This window comes from Hippocampus guttulatus, chromosome 12 (genome assembly GCF_054856545.1).
Source record: "Hippocampus guttulatus isolate MCC_2025c chromosome 12, RoL_Hgut_1.0, whole genome shotgun sequence".
Lineage (NCBI taxonomy): Eukaryota > Metazoa > Chordata > Actinopteri > Syngnathiformes > Syngnathidae > Hippocampus > Hippocampus guttulatus.
Window position 1 is genome coordinate 19853581 of NC_141272.1, and position 20216 is coordinate 19873796.

Genomic DNA, 20216 nt, shown 5'->3' on the forward strand with positions numbered 1-20216 from the left:
AAACAATGTTTACACAGTGTGAGAGAAAGCATAACACAGCATTTCATGTGGATGCTGTGACCTGTTCACGCACTGGAACATAGTTCTCAAACCAAAGTAATGGTTAAAAATCTTTTTCGCAAAACCATTTGTTCATGAACATGTTCCATGAGGAACTTATGTATATTTAAGTGAGGCATAAACCACTTACTTGCAGGGGCACTCTGGAAAAACTCATTCCAAAACACAAATCCTGAAAATATTTTTTTAAAAAGTTCTGAAAACCCCAACAAACAACAAATTATAACCAATGACAGTAAACAACAATCCGACACCGGGTGGTCGGTGTGGCAGAAACAAAACCAAATCTACTCGAAACAAAAACAGAATCATGATGGTAAGTGTGCTCTCACGCCGTGTGGATTGTCTAGAATAGAAAGCCTTCCCTCTCAATCCTCACTCACATTACTTCTCATTCCGGCAGGGTTTGCTTTATTCTTGTCAGCTGAGAGCACAATTTTCTTTGGCTTTTTTCAATCCCCAATTGTTTTTCTGTTTGTGTTGAAAATATTTGGCAGCTTTTGCTTGTGAATGCATACAATATGTTCCATGTCTCCAATGCAAGGAGTGTGGTGTTGTGCTAATGATGTCGACGAAAAACATATGAATACCCGTCCACTAACATCCTTGTGGCCCCACCCCCACATCTTGAGGCAACATTTTTGAAAATATTTGCTTTGCTTTATTATTGCAGCTATTTTGTTGTTCGGAAATCCTAATGTTGAGGGGGGGGGGGGGGGGGGGGGGGGTTCCCGCATCACTCAGACCTTCAAAATACAATGTAACAATGGTATGGTTTGATTTATGATCACTCGATTCTGTAACACCTTATCACAGGATTACTGACGATAATGTTAAGTGTGCAGGCCTATGTAATGATAATATGTAAAATATGTACATCGCTGTAAATAAAGAGAGCAGAATGAGGACGCTGAGGTAGACGGTCACATTACGTCACAGTACGGCAAGTGATAGGGGACACATTGCAACGTCCATACATTAGGGTTGGAGTAGACCAGGGTTCGACAATTCAAAGAGTCAATCTGTGCCTGTTCCATACGGATAAAAAGCACAAACCCCTTTTGACATCTAATATAAAGAGAGGCTTTATTTTTCCTCTTTATTTTCGCCACGAGCGGGCTGGCCATTTTTGTGCGATTCGTCAGTGCATCCACCATATTGGATTTGGCTATTATATAGTCACAATATCAGCAATTTACATGTAAAATGTTGTTTAGAATGGCCTAATAGTATCAAAAATAATGGTTCAGTCTTAATCTCATGAGTTCTGGCTTTGAGTGTAAATGGTTGATACATCTCCAAGCAGCAAATGAACAAGGCATTTTCACTGATTGATTCACTTTCCAACAGTTGTACAAGAACGATGGTGCCATTATTTCTTTCACAGAATTCCATTACATAAACTTGTAGATGAAGTACATGAAAATGAATTTTGAAGAAAAGGTCATTGAATGGGCCTGTCATTAAATAAAAAGAAAATCTTAATAGCAAACATTAGGTGAGCAATGCAAGTTATGCATGGAATTGTCAATTTTACACACAACTTAAAGTCACGGGTCGTTAAAAAAATAAATAAAAAGAATACAAACGGTGCAACATGAATCGAACATCCATCCATCCATTTTCAGACCCGCTTTCTCCTCACAAGATTGGCGGGGGGTGCTGGAGCCTATCCTAGCTGTCTTCGGGCAGTCGGCGGGGGACACCCTGAACCAGTTGCCAGCAAATTGCAGGGCACAGATAGACAAACAACTATTCACACTCACACCTAGGGACAATTTAGAGTGTTCAATTAACCTACGGTACAAGTTTTTGGAATGTGGGAGGAAACCGGAGTACCCGGAGAAAAGCAGGCACGGACGGGGCCGTCCTGAATCAGACATAAATTGTCACGGTTCTGTTTTCGGTCTGGCCAGCAGGTGGCATGAGCGGACTTCTGTGCACACCTGCTGCCAATCTATGATTAGTAGACTCTGTATTTAAGGACTCCTCTGCTGTGCACCTGTTTTCGGAGTATTGTTTATGCCTTGCTGTTTCCATGCTCATAGACTATGTTTGCTATAGACCTTGTCGTGTTTCGCTTTTTGAACTCTCGGTACCAATGGTTTTGTAAGTATGGGTTTTGTTTTGTGATTTGGCTTTCGCTTGCGTGTATTTGATACATTGTTTTTGTTTGTCTTCGCGGTCCTTATTTTCCTCCCTTGCCTTTTGTGCAAGCGCTTTTTGTTATTCGTTTTTGTGCCCTCTGGTCCTTGTTTTGACCAGCGTTTTATGTTACCTCTTTTGTCGTTGCGATTTTTGTATTAAAACATATTTTTGCTACGGAGACCTTGTTGACGTCTACACTTTGGGGTCCAAACTTAATTCGGCTCCGTGCTGGCTCATCAGCTTGATAATTTGAGTTCCCGGATGGAACAAACGAGCCACCGAGAAACGCCACCCTCAAGATCACCTACGGTTGCCACCGAGATACCATCTTCTCCGATCGTAGGGCGGGAGCCTAATTTCCCACACCCCCCTCGCTATGGTGGCGAACCGGGACTCTGTAAACAATTTTTGCACCAATGCTCTCTAATATTCGACCAGCAACCTTCTGCTTACGAGAAGGATAGTACCAAGGTGGCATTCATAATGAGCCTGTTGACTGGTCAGGCGGCGTCCTGGGCAGTGGAAATAAGCAATGCTCAACCCGGGCTTCGGTCTTCCTTCCCTGAGTTTGTCGCAGAGTTTCGTCGCGTGTTTCACCATCCTGTTATGGGAAGGGAGGCCGAAGGACGGCTATTAGCTATTCGGCAAGGGAAACAATCTGTTGCCGAATATTCCATTTCTTTTCGGATTCTGGCCGCCCGTAGTGGTTACGGGGACCGCGCCCTGTGTGGCTTGTTTCACCGCGGGTTGAATGTATCATTGAAGAACAAACATGACCACAGCAAAGGAACAGCAAACAAACAAACATGACAGTAGCAAGAGCAAACAATGACCCGACACTGAGTGTTCGGGCTGGGAGTCCTTTTAAAGCCCTAATTACCTATGACCAACAGGTGTGCAGCTGCCGGGGGAGCCCTACAGTGCCACCTGTTGGTCCCTAAACCGAATCATGACATAAATGTGTTAAATATAACACACCGTCAACTGTTGGCGACACAAACATGCATTGAACAATCACGGCTCACATTTTTTCTGAGTTTGGTCATGTGAGGTTCGCAAACTCAGCTGTGATTGGTCGTTACCTGAACAACTGTGATGTAATTTTCATTCGACAGCAAGTGGCAAAATGGTTGCCCATTGAGATGGATATACACGAGTGGATGTTGCTGGATGTTGCTGCTTAATTCATATTCCACAAACACAATATTAATCAGAATCATATGTTTAGGCCTTTCATCTCGAACTGCTTCAAACAACAAAGCGTATGAGGGAAAAGTGGTTAAGATTGCACAACTCTCCGTGATTTTATGTGTTTCTTATTTACTTTATGTTAACTGTTTTGTAAAGTGCTTTGTTACAGCTGCATCTGTTGTGAAAACGCTATATAAATCAGGATGTATTGTAATATATTGGCCTAGACGGCCGCAAACAACATAAAACTGGAAAGAGCTTTTTTGAGATGACTTCTCATTTACGAATTAGGTCTGGCGAATGGTCGGCCCACATGGAAAATAAGGTGAGGTAGACATTACAGTACTTTCTTCTAAATTCAAAAGAATTTCCAGGTGTCTTTGGCATGTTTTAGTGCAGACATAGAATAGAATGCTGTGTTACTTGTGAGCATCCTTAATGACACTGAAAGGATTTTTGTGGCACATGGACAAGTTGCCAAAAACAAACACTCGCCACTCCTGCGACGCCAACAACTTTACAGAGCAACCAAGTGTTGTTTATTAGAGGGAAATCGGTGAATCCCAGAAAACTCAGTGCCAAAAAATAATTTGTGCATATACAACCCCTATTTCTCCACATCTGTTTTTGAACAGCGGGGTGGACAAGCAGAATGACTCATTGCCAGACACATTTTCAGAAAGACATACTAAATTAACCATTAACTCAAGATTTATTGGATTGTTCTATGTCATATTTGATGGGTGAGCAGGCACTCCAGAGACCCAACTATTGGTATACAAACATCAAAAGGTCAATTTTCCATCAGATACAACATTAAATTCCGCCTATTGATGAAGTTTTGAGCTCGGACAACTTCCATTATAAATGATCCCTGTCACTCACCCCTCTCCCAGTCTGTCTCCCATGGTAACGCCTAACCCTGGTTTTCTAAAAATGTCACGACTGTCCATGAAATACCAGGATTCCAGCCCCGCATCCAAAATCTAACAATACACAGCACAGTGTCTGGCTGCTAAGGCTGTGGTGTGCTGATAAAAGGCATCGAACAATCGAAAGGGAGCAAGTGGGCCGTTTATTTAGAGCATCAGGTGACAGGCAATCTGTCAGCAAACAGAGAACCGAGCTGATCTCAACCACCTGTGGACCATGCTATGGTTATCTGTCCCTCAGTGATAATGTAGGTGTCTCTGGAGATCTGGTACATGTATGGCATAATCGCTGATACAAAGCACATGAATCCAAAATTTCAAAGAGTGTGATGCGGGCAAGATGGACAGTTGCAAGATGGAATACTAGTGGATAGAGGGAATACAAAAAAACAGGGAAGAAATGTTAACTGACATTTCCATTAACTGAAGAAGGAAAGCTCTGGAGAGCAGAGATCATGGGTGGACAAACTTTTTTGACCGAAGATCGACTTTTGAAGCGACCAATCGACCCGATCGTGCACGTGCTAGCATATACACACACGCACACGGGCGCCCAACCATGCACACGTGCACATTTGCACGGACGCACGTCACAATGAGCAACAGGCGGAACGGCCCCTAACATGAAGGAAACCGAAACACAACAGACACAAAAATCTTCCCCCCCAATTTCCTCCTCCCACAGCTTGCGATCAACTTGTGACCAGTCTGCGAGCTACCGATCAATCGCGATCGACGTAATGGGCACCCCTCGCATAGATGGTCTTAATTAGGGCTGCTTCAAAAAATAAATACATGAATAATATTCATCAAATCAAAATTTATTTTCCTTGCCCAATATCAATTCATAAAACGATTAATCAATCCTTTTAAAATGTCTTTTCCCCGTCTTAAGTGACTCCTTGCATCCAATGCCAGATTTTGTCACGATCACAAAGTTTTGGGCTTTCAAAAACCCAAAGATAGCAATGAGCTGAAACTTTGCGAGATTCACAGGAATGTGAGTTGACAGTGTTTTTGCCACTTTATTTACATAGCCTACCCTGTGGTTGGAATTGATTTAAATGATTATTTATTGATTTGATCAGGTGATGTTTAAATAAAACACATTTAATGTGATAAATTGGGTTAAATCCTGAATGTAAATACAGTCTAACCTCGGTTTTCGACCATAATCCGTTCCAAAAGGCTGTTTGAAAGTTGATTTGTTCGAAAACCGAAACCATGTTTCCCATTATAATCAATGTAAAAAAATTGAATCTGTTCCAAGTCTAGAAAACAACTTTTTTAAAAGCATTTTAAAAATATTTTACACCATAAACTGAATACACTTGAAATAAGAGAGCAGGTAATTTGTAAAATACTGTATAAACAATCTACAAACATTTTGTATGTTTTATTTTTACCAATGTTAACAAAAACATTGACATTGTAACATAAAAATTGAAGTAACATCTCTCTCTCTCTCTCTATGGACTATGGACACTCTCTCTGCAATCCTACGCTACGGTACGAGGTAACATCCCTCCATCCATTTTCTGAACCGCTTTATCCACACAAGTCCAGTCTCGTCCATATTAAAAATTTGCTGGGGAAGACATTCCTTGGCCTTGATGAGATTTTCAAACTCAACTTTAAACTTTTCGGCAGCTTCCTTGTCTGAACTGGCTGCTTCCCCATGACGAATCACTTCTTTTCCTCAACTTTTCGAACCATCCTCTGCTTGCTTTAAAATCAAACTCTTCAGGAGCAATGCTCGGATCCTTTTTTTTAAATCAAATCTCCATACAATTGTCTTGTTTTGCCACAAATCGTATCTTGGCTTAGACCATAGGTGTCAAACTCAGGTCCTGGAGGGCCGCTGCCCTGCATGTTTTCCAAGTGTCCCTGTTGCAACACACCTGATTCAAATGATCAGATCATCAGCAAGCTCTGCGCAAGCCTGACATTGAACCTGTTCATTTGAATCAGGTGTGTTGCAACAGGGAGACTTGGAAAACATGCAGGACAGCGGCCCTCCAGGACCTGAGTTTGACACCTATGGCTTAGACTGTCCCCTGCTTGCGGTTTCTCATTTATGAAAATAAGCAAAAGTTTCCCCACTTCCTCTAATATTTGTGGCCTTTGTTTGCGAAACAAATGAGATCCTTTAGCCACATCACTGACTTTAAGATGGTCTTTCTTTTTTAGGATGCTGTTGATTTCGGCATGCCGAACTCCCACAGACACATGCACACCTGATTCATATTTGACTATCAAATCTTTCTTAAATTCAATAGTTTTGCGCACTATTTTCCTATTTTTTCACCAGCTTTACTACTTCGACTTGCTTTCTTTTTCCTCTTTTTTTTCACCAGCTTTCCAACTTCCACTTGCTTTCTTTGGTGCCATGCAGAAATAACAGTCCAATTTAAGTAGACTCAACTAATGTCTGCTTTTTTTTAATCTTTACTGAACACGTTTGCTCACAATGGACGCTCTTTTTTAAAATCTTTATTGATCACGTCTTCTCACAATAGACGGTCTTTTTTTTTATCTTTATTGAACACGTCTGCTCACAATGGAGGTGTAACTTCTTCATCTACCCGAGGAAGCGTCACTTCTCGTGTAAGGAAGTCGAGAGGAGTCAAGTGGTGCATTCAAGTGCGCTCAGTTTGGTCGAGAACCGGAAGCCCAGGGGAGTCGAGTGACGTTTGTTTAGTTTGGTCGAAAACCGATTTGGTCAAGAACAGAGACAATCGAAAACAGAGGTTTGACTGCATTCATATTCCAAGTGCAGGTTATCCCTAATAATAACAATAATAAATGCTCTGGCGATGTGGGCGCCCAGTATGCCTCTGTAGTTGCTGCAGAGTAGCTTGTCGCCTTTCCGCTTCCAGAATGGCAGGATGATGCCACGGGTCCAGTCTGTGGGGGGCTGTTCTGCCACCTATACCTGGTTAATGATATGGGTGAGCCACTGGACCATCAAGTCACCACCCTCTTTAAGCAGCTCTGCAGTGATGGCACAAATTCCAGGGGCCTTGTGATTTATTAGTGTTTTTATTGCTGCTCTGACCTCATCGATTGTGACTGGGTCAGTTTTACAGTTGGGGATGGCGGAGTTGGCAGCAGTAACAAGACAGGGGTCGGTAGGAACTGTAAGATGATGAAGGAGGTTGCTGAAGTGCTTTTTCCAGCGTTCGAGGCAGTCTATTTCTGTGGTGATGCGATTTCCACTGGCATCCTTCATGCGTGGTCCGATACGGACTTGGCGCAGCATTCTAAAGACCTGTCTGAGGTCATTGCTCAGTGCTGCTGATTCCAGGCGTTCAGCCTCTTCTCCCCAGTACCTCTCCCTGTCCGCTGCAATTGCTGCATTCAGCCTCCGGTACTCTGTCATATTACCAAGCAGGCGAACATCACGACGGCGGTTAATGATGTCGAGGGTCAGCTGTGAGATCCATGGTTGTTTGGGAAGAGATCTTGATCTTCCCAATACATCCTGGGCGGACTGGTTGACCTTTAGTTTCAAAGTCTCCCAGTCCACGGTGTCATCATCGGCCAGGGCGGTGAAGGCATTGGTGATGGAGTGGCGATATGCAGAGGCAGTGGTGGGGTCACGGAGTCTGGAAGACATTAAGCGTGGTTGTGGCTTGGTAGATAGGTCTGCTCGTATTTTTAGTCGTAGCTGGGCAACCAACAGGCGGTGGTCTGTGTTGCCCAGCTGTGCTCCTCTGAAGACCCTGCAGTTGGTGACAGAGGATCACCAGTAGCGGGAGATGATGATGTGGTCTATCGCCTTCCGGGTTCTTCCATCAGGACTGTACCAGGTCCAGTGATGGATCTGCTTGCGGGGAACCAGGTGTCGATGATGCAGAGGTTATTTGAATGGCAGAGGAGAAGCAGACGTTTGCCGTTATCATTCGTGATTGTGTCAAAAAAGGTGGTGCCAATGGGTTGTGTGGGGGTTTGGTGAGATGGCCCTTCTCTGGAGGAGGAAGAGAAGGTTGCATTGGCGTCAGTGAGGATGATGATAATATCATGTGGTGGGGCTTGGCTAACGACCTGATGAAGTTGGTCGAAGAAGGTGTTCTTCACTGTATCATTGGTGACATCTGTGGGGGCGTAGGCAACGATCACTGTCATCTTGCCATGTTGGTGGAGGAACCGTGCAGACAGGAGATGATCATTAATTGGGATCCAGCTGATGAGTGCTTGGCGTATATGTTTGGACATGGCCCGTCCGAATTTCAGGGCTACTCCATATGAAGCAGTGTTCTCCTGCTGTAAATCGCCACTGCCTTGCCACCTTGATTCGCATAGACCCGCCATGGTGATTTTGTAGCGAGAGAGCTCCAAGGACAGCAGTGAAGAAGCTCCAGCACGAAGAAGCGTTCGGACGTTCCATGTTGCAATGCGCGTCTCGAGGCGTAGGTCAATCCGTACTCGTTGGTCGGGGGTTTTCCTAGGTCTAGTCCTGGTTTGGGCAGTCTGGTTTCTTCTGGTTGGTTTCGTAACAACAACTTTCTCCTGAGTGGGTTGTTGGCCCTCTGGAGGATAGTCGGATGATGGGGCTGCCATCTTAGAGTGTACCGGCACACCGTTATCCCTACTGATCTAATTTCTGACAGGGGTCCACAGTTCATTTCTTAAGTGTGGAGCTGGTTCTGCAAGGCTTTGCGGGCCGAATCTAGCCTGTTGTGGGGCCAGCATCTGCAATCCAATGGCCAAATTGAGAGGGTGAACCAGGGATTGGAAGCTGCTCTGTGTTGTGTGTGCCATCAGCATCCTTTGTCCTGGTTGTCTCAACAGCAATCCTCCTGCAAGAAACCCACTCACTGGATAAATCCAAACTCAAGATCTCTGGTTACAACCTGGCTGCCTGCACCAACAGCAGCATACATGGAATATAGCCACTTTTGTGAAGAACCCTGCCACCTGGAACCCGATCAACTCATCACAAAGTGACGGTGAAGTGGAATGGACGGCAACGGAAATTGAAGGCACCACCGTAGTCAATGTGTATAAACCACCAAGCACAAAACTGCAAGGCAATTCCATCCCTGCCTTTGCCTCTCCTTGCATATATAGCGGAGATTTCAATTCCCATAGCACCACATGGGGCTACCAAACCACTAATCCAGATGGTGAAACACTTGAAAGCTGGGCCTCGGCTGCTGGCTTGCAACTGCTCTACGATCCAAAACAACCGGACAGCTTCTACTCCAGATGATGGAACACAACAACTAACCCGGACTTGGCTTTTGCCAACATTAATGGACCCATTCCAGAGCGGTTGATCCTCAGTCCGTTTCCTAAGTCACAGCATAGACCATCACTCATACTCCCGGCTAATCCAATCAGGCCAACACCAAGCAAAGCTGTGAAGAGATGGAACTTTCGAAAAGCCAACTGGCCTAAATTCAGGCGCTTAGCTGATAACAATATCTGTCACCTACCAGACCCAACATCAGCAGACCTGAATACGTCTTATATGTCGTTCTGTAAAACCCTATACAAAGCCGCAAAAAGAACTATCCCACGCGGTTACCGTCACCAATTCATACCAACATGGGACGAGGAGTGTGACAGCCACTACAAAGACTTCCTGTCTGCCGCAACCAGTGAAGAAGCAACCAAGACTTCCACCGACCTAGCGCAATGCCTCGACGCGAACCGTAAGAAACGTTGGGAAGACACGGTCCAAAGCATAGACTTCACTCGCTCCAGCAGAGTAGCTTGGAAGACCTTCAATCGCCTCACAGGACGCAGCTCTCAACCCAAACGCTGCCCTGTCACTGCCAACTCGATTGCACATCAGCTATTAGCTAATGGAAAGTATAAAGAGGCTGACAAAGTCCATGACCTCCGAGTGAAACAAGAATGCACCAGATTATGGAATGCTCCAAGCGTTGATGGCTTCCTCTCAGCTCCCTTTTCCACCAAAGAGCTAACCTCTGTCATCAAACAGATCAAGACTGGCAAAGATGATGATAATATTCCATCTGAGTTCTTGAAATACTGTGGCCCAAAATGCATGAACTGGCTACGCAAATACCTCTCAGCCTGTATGAAGCACCAGTCTATACTGAAGATCTGGCGGAAAGCTACTGTGGTTTCCCTGCTGAAACCACATAAACCTCCCGATGACCCAAGGAGCTACCGCCCTATCTCACTGCTATGTGTTCCGTATAAGATCTTGGAACGACTTCTCCTGACCAGACTTGACTCAGTGGTTGACCCCCAGCTGCCTAAAGAACAAGCTGGCTTCCGATATGGACACTCTACCACCCAGCAAATAATCAAGCTGACCAGCACTATTGAAGATAACTTCGAGAAGGGAAACAAGGCTGGAGTTATCTTGGTTGACCTAACTGCGGCATACGACACTGTATGGCATCAAGGCCTGATACTGAAGCTTCTCCAGATGATTCCGGACAAGCAAATGGTTCGCTTCCTGAGCAATATTCTGGCAAACCGAAGCTATGTGCTCAAGACCAGCGACGGACAACGCAGCCGACCCCGCCGCTTGAGAAATGGAGTACCACAGGGATTATGCCTCTTGCCTATGCTCTTTAACATCTATATCAGCGATATGCCCAAAACCAAGTCTCATCAATATGGATATGCTAACAATCTAGCACTATGCTACTCCCACAAAAGCTGGCGCATGGTGGAAGAATCACTAACTGCTGATATGGCATTGATAGCGGAATACCTGACGTGGAGACTTAAATTGAGCTTGGCAAAGACTACCACCACACCTTTCCACCTAAACAACATGGAAATCCAAGCGCCAACTCACTGTCTACCTGCATGGGACTCCACTTCCACATAACCCATCCCCCACGTACCTAGGAGTGAAGCTCGACCGACAGCTCACATATAAACAGCACATAGATGCTCTTCGTGCCAAAGTAACAGCTCGAAACAATCTGCTGAGATGCCTAGCTGGCTCATCCTGGGGTGCAAGCACTCACACACTCCGTACAAGTGCTCTTGCGCTTACTTACAGCACAGCTGAATACGCAACACCAGTGTGGTGCCGAAGTACCCATTCAAAGAAAATTGATGTTGCCCTCAACGACACCATGCGGATAATCACCGGATGTCTGCGTCCCACCCCCACGGAGTTCCTACCAGTACTGGCAGGCATTGCCCCGGCCAGCTTACGTAGAGAAAAAGCTACCCACTACCTTGCTCAACATGCTGTGCTGGACAAAAACCATGCCCTAAACCAGTTGATCGCCGAGGTACAACCTGGAAAGCGCCAAAGGCTAAAATCTCGCCACCCTTTTCCTCATCATGCTGCAGAACTTCATGATTCCAACTTTAACATCCTGAAAGCATGGAGAAGTAGTTGGGATAATACTGCAAGACCCAACCAGTTCGTGGTCCAACCCAACACCGAACCCCCACCTGGCTCAACGCTACCCCGGAAAGCCTGGGTACGACTCAACCGCCTAAGAACTGGGGTAGGCCGTTTCAACGACAACATGTTCCGATGGGGTCTCGTCGAATCACCATTCTGCGACTGTGGACCAGAACTCCAAACTGCAGAACATTTTCTCTACTACTGTCCCATTCATCGACCAATAGATGGCAACTTGAACCTCACAGCACCTAATGAATCTACTGTCCAATGGCTGCAACGTCTGGACATTTAACACCGCAAAGCTGTCCTCATACGCGAGAAGAAGAAGGCTGGAGATGATAAAAAGTACCTTCGAAGGTTTTATTTTTCTTTTCTGCAGTTTATCACATCACCATACGAATCGATTCGGGCTCCTGAGAGTTTCAGATTTCGTCAGGAAGCCTAGAAAAAATCCAGTCATGAGAATATATAGAGACAATATGATAAGATAAAGGATATCTTATCTTATCTTATCTTATAATGAAGGTGGGCAGTTACGCCTCCATGCAAACAAAGAAAATGTCATGGGAGTGGTGAGGTGAGACCCAGACCACGACTACCCCCTATTGTCTTCGGCCTGAGTTTTGATGTGATGGCAGCAACATAGATACTTGAGATAACAGTTCCTCTTTTGAAGTTTAAGCATGTCCTAAAAGTGGGGACCCTAAAAGTGGTGGGGGTCAACACTAAAGGTGATTGTAATCACAGTAGGCAGGAAATACCTTCAACAGCATCCTACATTATTTCTTTCAAGTGTTTGAACAGATCCAATGAACAGAGAGGGGCTAAAAAGAAATCACAGCAAGCAATAAATTCCTTAACAATGTTCAAACTGAGGGTGGCCCAGTATCGAGTGGTTAGCACGTCGACTTCACAGTGCAGAGGTACCGGATTCAATTCCAGCTCCGGCCTTCCTGTGTGGAGTTGGCATGTTCTCCCCGTGCTTGCGTGGGTTTTCTCCGGGTCCTCCGGTTTCCTCCCACATTCCAAAAAAAATGCATGGCAGGCTGATTGAACAAATTGTCCCGAGGTGTGAGTGTGAGCGCAAATGGTTGTTCGTTTCATGTGTGCCCTGCTGAGCTTCAGGATGGCTTCAGAACCGGTTCAGGATGTCCCCCACCTACTGCCCGAAGACAGCTGGGATAGGCTCCAGCACCCCATCCATCCATCCATCCATCCATCCATCTTCTACCGCTTATCCGGGGCCGGGTCGTGGGAGCAGCAGCTTTAGCAGGGAAGCCCAGACTTCCCTCTCCCTAGCTACTTCTTCCAGCTCTCCCCGGGGGATCCCGAGGCGTTCCCAGGCCAGCTGGGTGACATAGTCTCTCCAGCGTGTCCTGGGTCGTCCTCGGGGTCTCCTCCCGGTGGGACATGGCCGGAACACCTCACCAGGGAGGCGTTCAGGAGGCATTCAAATCAGATGCCCAAGCCACCTCATCTGGCTGCTCTCGATGTGGAGGAGAAGCGGCTCGACTCTGAGCCCCTCCCGGTTGACCGAGCTTCTCACCTTATCTCTAAGGGAGAGCCCGGACACCCTGCGGAGAAAGCTCATTTCGGCTGCTTGTATCCGGGATCTCGTTCTTTCGGTCACGACCCATAGCTCGTGACCATAGATTAGGGTTGGAACGTAGATCGACCGGTAAATTGAAAGCTTCGCCCTTTGGCTCAGCTCCTTCTTTACCACGACAGACCGATACAAAGTCCGCATCACAGCAGACGCTGCACCGATCCGCCTCTCGATCTCTCGCTCCCTCCTGCCCTCACTCGTGAACAAGACCCCAAGATACTTAAACTCCTCCACTTGGGGCAAGATCTCCTCCCCGACCCGGAGGGGGCAGTCCACCCTTTTCCGACTGAGGACCATTGTTTCAGATTTGGAGGTACTGATGTTCATCCCAACCGCTTCACACTCGGCTGCGAAACGCTCCAGTGAGAGTTGGACAGCCCTACTCGAAGGAGCCAACACGACCACATCATCTGCAAAAAGCAGAACTGCAATACTGAGGCCACCAAAACGGACCCCCTCAACGCTTCGGCTGCACCTAGAAATTCTGTCCATAAAGGTTATGAACAGAATCGGCGACAAAGGGCAGCCTTGGCGGAGTCCTACCCTCACTGGAAACGATTCCGACTTACTGTCGGCAATGCGAACCAAACTCTGACATCGGTGGTATAGTGACCGAACAGCCCGTATCAGGGGGTTCAGTACCCCGTACCCACAAAGCACCCCCCACAGGACTCCCCGAGGGACACGGTCAAACGCCTTCTCCAAGTCCACAAAACACATGTAGACTGGTTGGGCGAATTCCCACATACTCTCAAGGACCCTGCGAAGGGTGGAGAGCTGGTCCACTGTTCCACGGCCGGGACGAAAACCACACTGCTCCTCCTCAATCTGAGGCTCGAGTTCCTGACGGACCCTCCTCTCCAGCACCACTGAATAGACCTTACCAGGGAGGCTGAGGAGTGTGATCCCTCTGTAGTTGGAACACACCCTCCGGTCCCACTTTTTAAAAAGAGGGACCACCACCCCGGTCTGCCAATCCAGAGGCACTCTCCCTGATGACCACGCGATGTTGCAGAGGCGTGTCAACCAGGACAGCCCCACAACATCCAGAGCCTTGAGGAACTCCGGGCGGATCTCATCCATCTCATCATGCCACAGAGGAGCTTTTTAACCACATTGGTGACTTCGACCACAGAGATAGGAGAGCCCACCTCAGAGTCCCCAGACTCTGCTTCCTCCAAGGAAGGCGTGCTGGTGGAGTTGAGGAGGTCTTCGAAGTATCCGCCCACCGGCTCACAACGCCCCGGGTCGAGGTCAACAGCGCCCCATCCCCACTGTACACAGTGTTAAGTGCACTGTTTCCCCCTCCTGGCACGTCGGATGGTGGACAAGAATTTCCTCGAAGCCGTCCGGAAGTCGGCTTCCATGGCCTCACCGAACTCTTCCCACGCCCGAGTTTTTGCCTCAGCGGCCGCTGAAGCTACCAGCAGCTGCCTCTGGGGTCCCACAGGCCATAAAGGCCCGATAGGACTCCTTCTTCAGCTTGATGGCATCCCTTACTGTTGGTGTCCACCAGCGAGTACGGGGGTTGCCGCCACGACAGGCACCAACCACCTTACGGCCACAACTCAGATTGGCCACCCAACAATCGAGGCATGGAACATGGTCCACTCGGACTCAATGTCCCCCGCCTCCCCCGGAACATGGGAAAAGCACTGTCGGAGGTGGGAGTTGAAACTCCTTCTGACAGGGGATTCCGCCAGACGCTCCCAACAAACCCTCACAATACGTTTGGGTCTGCCAGGATGGACCGGCATCTTCCCCCACCATCGGAGCCTACTCACCACCAGGTGGTGATCAGTTGACAGCTCCGCCCCTCTCTACACCCGAGTGTCCAAAACATGCGGCCGCAAATCCGATGATACAACCACAAAGTCGATCACCGAACTACGGCCTAGGGTGTCCTGGTGCCAAGTGCACGTATGGACACCCTTATGTTTGAACAAGGTGTTCGTTATGGACAGTCCGTGACGAGCACAGAAGTCCAATAACAAAACACCACTCGAGTTCTAATCGGGGGGGCTGTACCTCCCAATCACGCCCCTCCAGGTCTCACTGTCATTGCCCACGTGAGCATTGAAGTCCCCCAGTAGAACAAGGGAGTCCCCAGCAGGAGTACTCTCCAGCACACCCTCCAAGGACTCCAAAAAGGGTGGGTATGCTGAGCTGCTGTTTGGTGCATATGCACAAACAACAGTCAGGACCCCCCCCCCCCCCCCCACCCGAAGGCGGAGGGAGGCAACCCTCTCGTCTACTGGTGTGAACCCCAATGCACAAGCACTGAGCCGGGGGGCAATGAGTATGCCCACACCTCCTCTGCGCCTCTCACCGTGGGCAACTCCAGTGGAATAGAGTCCAACCCCTCCCGAGAGAACTGGTACCAGAACCCAGGCTGTGTGTGGAGGTAAGTCAGACTATATCCAGTTGGAACTTTTCTACCTCGCACACCAGCCCGGGCTCCTTCCCTGCAAGAGAGGTGACATTCCATGTCCCTAGAGTTAGCTTCTGCAGCCCAGGATCGGACCGCCAGAGTCCGCGTCTTTGGCTGCCGCCCAGCTCATACTGCACCCGACCCCTTTGGCCCCTCCCATGGGTGGTGAGCCCATGAGAAGGGGGACCCACGTTGCCTCTTCGGGCTGAGCCCGGCCGGGCCCCATGGGTGCAGGCCCAGCCACCAGGCGCTCGCCAACGAGCCCCACCCCCAGGCCTGGCTCCAGAGGGGGGCCCCGGTGACCCACGTCCGGGCAAGGGAAACTGGGTTCCATTTATTTTGTAAATCATCAGGTGTTTTGTGAGCCGTGCTTTGTCTGGTCCCTCACCTAGGACCTGTTTGCCATGGGTGACCCTGCCAGGGGCATAAAGCCCCAGGCAACTTAGCTCCTAGGATCATTGGGACACACAAACCCCTCCACCACGGTAAGGTGACGGCTCACGGAGGGTGGCTCCAGCACCCCCCCCCCCCCCCCCCCCCCGCGAACCTTGTGAGGATAAAGCCATTTGGAAAATGAATGAATCAATGAATATTCTCTCGTTGTCAATTATAAGGTTGCTACAACTAGGGCTTGCGTTTCAAACACCACAATTGACCCCTCTGTTCATATCTCTAGTTCGGTGGTGTTAAATTCCTTTGAAGAGTCAACCCTGTTGCATGATGTTAATGACATCATCCTGGCTAAAGACACTGCTCGTTGGTGTCTCATTTGAAGCCAAAAGTCTTGAATTTGGGCGATGTATTTTAGGATGTGAGTGTGTGCGAGTGTGAGTACAAGATTGGCCCACTAACAATCCAGACCTGTCTCCCTTTGAAATTGTGTGCTGCATTATGAAGTGCAAAATGTGACAACTGAGACACTGGACTGATGAGCAGCAGCAGTTAGGTAAGTTCAATTTCAAAAAATAACAGGAAATAAATACTCCTTCAAAGCTTCAACAACTACTCTCGCCAGTTCCCAAATCTTTATTGAGTGTTGCTAAAAGGAAAGGCGATATAACACAGTGGTAAAAGTGCCTCTTTATCTGCTATTTTGGAATGTCTTGGATGCATCCCAAAAAAAAAAAAATACATAATTGAGTCCGTTTGAACATTAAACATTGCTCTGTCTCCAACAAAATATAGGTTTGAAAGGATATGGCAATCAGTATATTGAGTTTTTATTCATGTTTTACACAATGTTCCAACTTCTTCGGAAATGAGTTTTGTACTGTTGTTATTTTTTCACTAAATGACCACTTCCTCGTGATGCCCAGATTCAGTGTGTAAATAAGCAGGTTAATTTTCTTCCATGACATGCCATTACCATTGTATGAATGAATGAGCAAGACTGAACAATTGAAAATAATCTGGTGTTTTGAAGGTGAAGGGAATACTGTACATAAATGGAGCTCACTTCCATTTATAGTTCGTGAAAAAAAATTTGCATTGATTTGTCATTTGTCATGTTAGATTTATAGGCCTGTGTCCTTCCTCCTCACTGTCACATAAAGCTATGCACACTGGTTCATGGAAGTACTGTCGCTGACAGTGCTGTTTTAGTGCGGCTGACCTTCCTGCTAATACAAACACAGCCAAATCATTGTCACATAAAAACGAGATGACAGAAATAGCCAGGAACAGTTGTACCTGATGTAACTGAAGTAGGGAGGTTCAAAAAGAAATCTATACAGTGGACAAAAAGTTTGTACAACTGTGCTGACAGATAATGGGTCATAAATCAGAGTGCCATTAATATTTTTTACATCATACTGGCAGTTAACTCACTAAGTAAGGGGTTAGACTTCATTTTGGGTTGAAGGGTCAAGATTGAAAGGTGCAGTAAACAAACGATACCCAATACACGGAACTGGTGATTAGGACAAATGCTTGTCTCCTTCCTGAGTGACAGATGCAACCAAACTGATCAGGCGATCCTTCATTTAGCAAGAAAGTGATCTATAATACATCACCAAAACAAAAAAGGTAAAAGGAAAAAAAAATATGATATGAAACTACAACACTTAGGCTCTCAGACTACAGGCATATCTGATTCCAATCAGATTCTTCCTCCTCAAATGTGATTTTTAGGGCTGATTATCAACACTGTTTTTAGCATTGTATCCAAATGGGTGTTAAGACCGGGCCACATTATTGACGCAGCTGACAGGTTGCTGTAGCAACGACGTCAGAACGGAGGTGATGTTGAGCACGTGCAGTGTTTAATGTCATAATTGTGACCGCTGCAACAACAGTAAACAAAAACAATATATTCCCTCAAGATTAACTTGTATAGTGTGACCCACAGCCTGAAAAGGCAATGTCTTTCCTCCTCTGTCCAGGGACTGCTGTTTTAAACTTTTTCAGTGTTCTCCATTTTTTTATCGCTCCTCACTTCAATTGGCACGCTATGGTCTCGCACCTTGGGGCTTGCTTCGCGCAGGATGACATCACAGATAGTAAAAACTGGTCTGAGTGTTGTGAGCAGACTGGCCTCACTGTTCCAATACTTGTCGAGGGGAATGTAGTTTCAAATTGTGCATGACTGTCTGTGTCTCATGTGTTGTGATGTATTATTTTGTTCTTTTATGTTAACTGTTCTGTTCTGGAGGCGCGGATACCCACAGCGGCTCCTCTCTCTCCTGTGGTTGAGAGGAAATAAATTTCATCTGTGCTGTATGTTGCACGTAGAGCATATTTAACAATAAAGTTAACTTGACTTGATTGGACTGCAAATACCAGTTTGATATTAATGCATAGTGCACTTTAGAAAATACAATAAAATATATGTGGTACTAAAAACAAAAGCCCAAGTTACTTTTCCGACTGAGGACCATTGTTTCAGATTTGGAGGTGCTGATTTTCATCCCAACCGCTTCACACTCGGCTGCGAAACGCTCCAGTGAGAGTTGGAGAGCCCTGCTTGAAGGAGCCAGCAGTACCGCATCATCTGCAAAAAGCAGAACTGCTATACTGAGGCCCCCAAAACGGACCCCCTCAACGCTTCGGCTGCACCTAGAAATTCTGTCCATAAAGGTTGTGAACAGAATCAGCGACAAAGGGCAGCCTTGGCTGAGTCCAACCCTCACTGGAAACGATTCCAATTTACTGCCGGCAATGCGAACCAAACCTTGACATCGGTGGTATAGGGACAGAACAGCCCATATCAGGGGGTTTGGTCCCCAGTACTCCTGAAGCATCCCCATTGACTGGTTGGGTGAGTTCCCAGGTACCCTCGAGCACCATCCACGGCTGGGATGAAAACCACACTACTCCTCCTGAATCTGAGGCTCGACTTCCTGATGAACCCTCCTCTCCAGCACCTCTGAATAGACTTTACCAGGGAGGCTGAGGAGTGAGATCCATCTGTAGTCGGAACACACCCTCCAGTCCCCCTTTTTCAAAAGAGGGACCACCACCCCAGTCTGCCAATCCAGAGGCACTCTTCCCGGTGACCATGCAATGTTGTCAAAATTAAAATTACTATTACATTATCCCATGCAATTGAACAGTTACAGCTTCATATGGCACCATATACAGTAATCCAAGTGGAAGTCACCTTACCTTGGGCTGAGTACGTCTAGGAAAGGCAACCTTTGGGTCAATCTGAAGGAGCGAAGACAGAGTACCACACACATTAGTACAGATATACAGTCATGTGATGTCAGGCAATTCAAACCTTCAAGCACAATGTATTTGCACAGTAACATGGAAAACTTCCCTGACAATGAAGTCCAGACCATGAAACCATCCCTAGGGGTGGTGATTTGACTCTCCAGTAATCCCTCGTTTTTCAAAGTTATAATGGGGACCAGAAGCCCACGCGAAAGGTGAAAAATCGCGAAGTAGGATTTGCCCCAACCCTAGGAATTTTCGTGAATGTGCGTACCAGCAGATTAAAATTTGTAAAGAGTATTTATACTTTACATATTTGAGACAAAGATTACAACAGTACACATATTTAGTTCAATCTTAAAAATAGATTTTTAAATTGGAGAAAAACATCGTGATGGGTAGCGCTCTGACATGTATCTTGTCTTCTTAGGTGAAATCGGTTTAAGTTTTTTGTTTTGTTTTTGTAATCAGACAATGGTGTTTTTTTTTTTAGTGAAGGAAAAATCTCTTACCTAGTTTATAGTTTTGGCTGTCACTTCAGCCTTCATCATAGCTGTCATTGCTTCCATATGACATGTCTAAAAAACAGCTGACTGGGTTGGGAAACCTTCGAAATAAAGCTACCCGACTCAGCCAAGGCGGTGCCCTTGCCACTGTTGAAGCAATTTGTCCCTTTTGATGGTGCCATCTCCGTTGAAGGATGAGCAGGCTTACATGCTCCCACACATCTGGGACGCATTGCTTCGGCGGTGGTGAGCACGCTTTAGCTCCCTTTTCTGTCTGAGGTACCTGTATGTCAAGAACACAAGTGTGGGTAGATGCCAGAGCTTGGAGTAG

The 20216-nt window shown here is 46.7% G+C and overlaps 1 protein-coding gene across 1 annotated transcript in view; it reads right to left on the reverse strand.

The window, feature by feature from the left end:
• Positions 1 to 20216, reverse strand: part of LOC147197771 (RNA-binding protein Musashi homolog 2-like) — an 81881-nt gene that overhangs the window by 54311 nt on the left and 7354 nt on the right. Inside the window, exon 5 of the mRNA XM_086126143.1 lies at positions 19329 to 19370. Within this exon, the coding sequence (XP_085982269.1) occupies positions 19329 to 19370 (42 nt within the window). The remainder of the gene's footprint in view (positions 1 to 19328; positions 19371 to 20216) is intronic.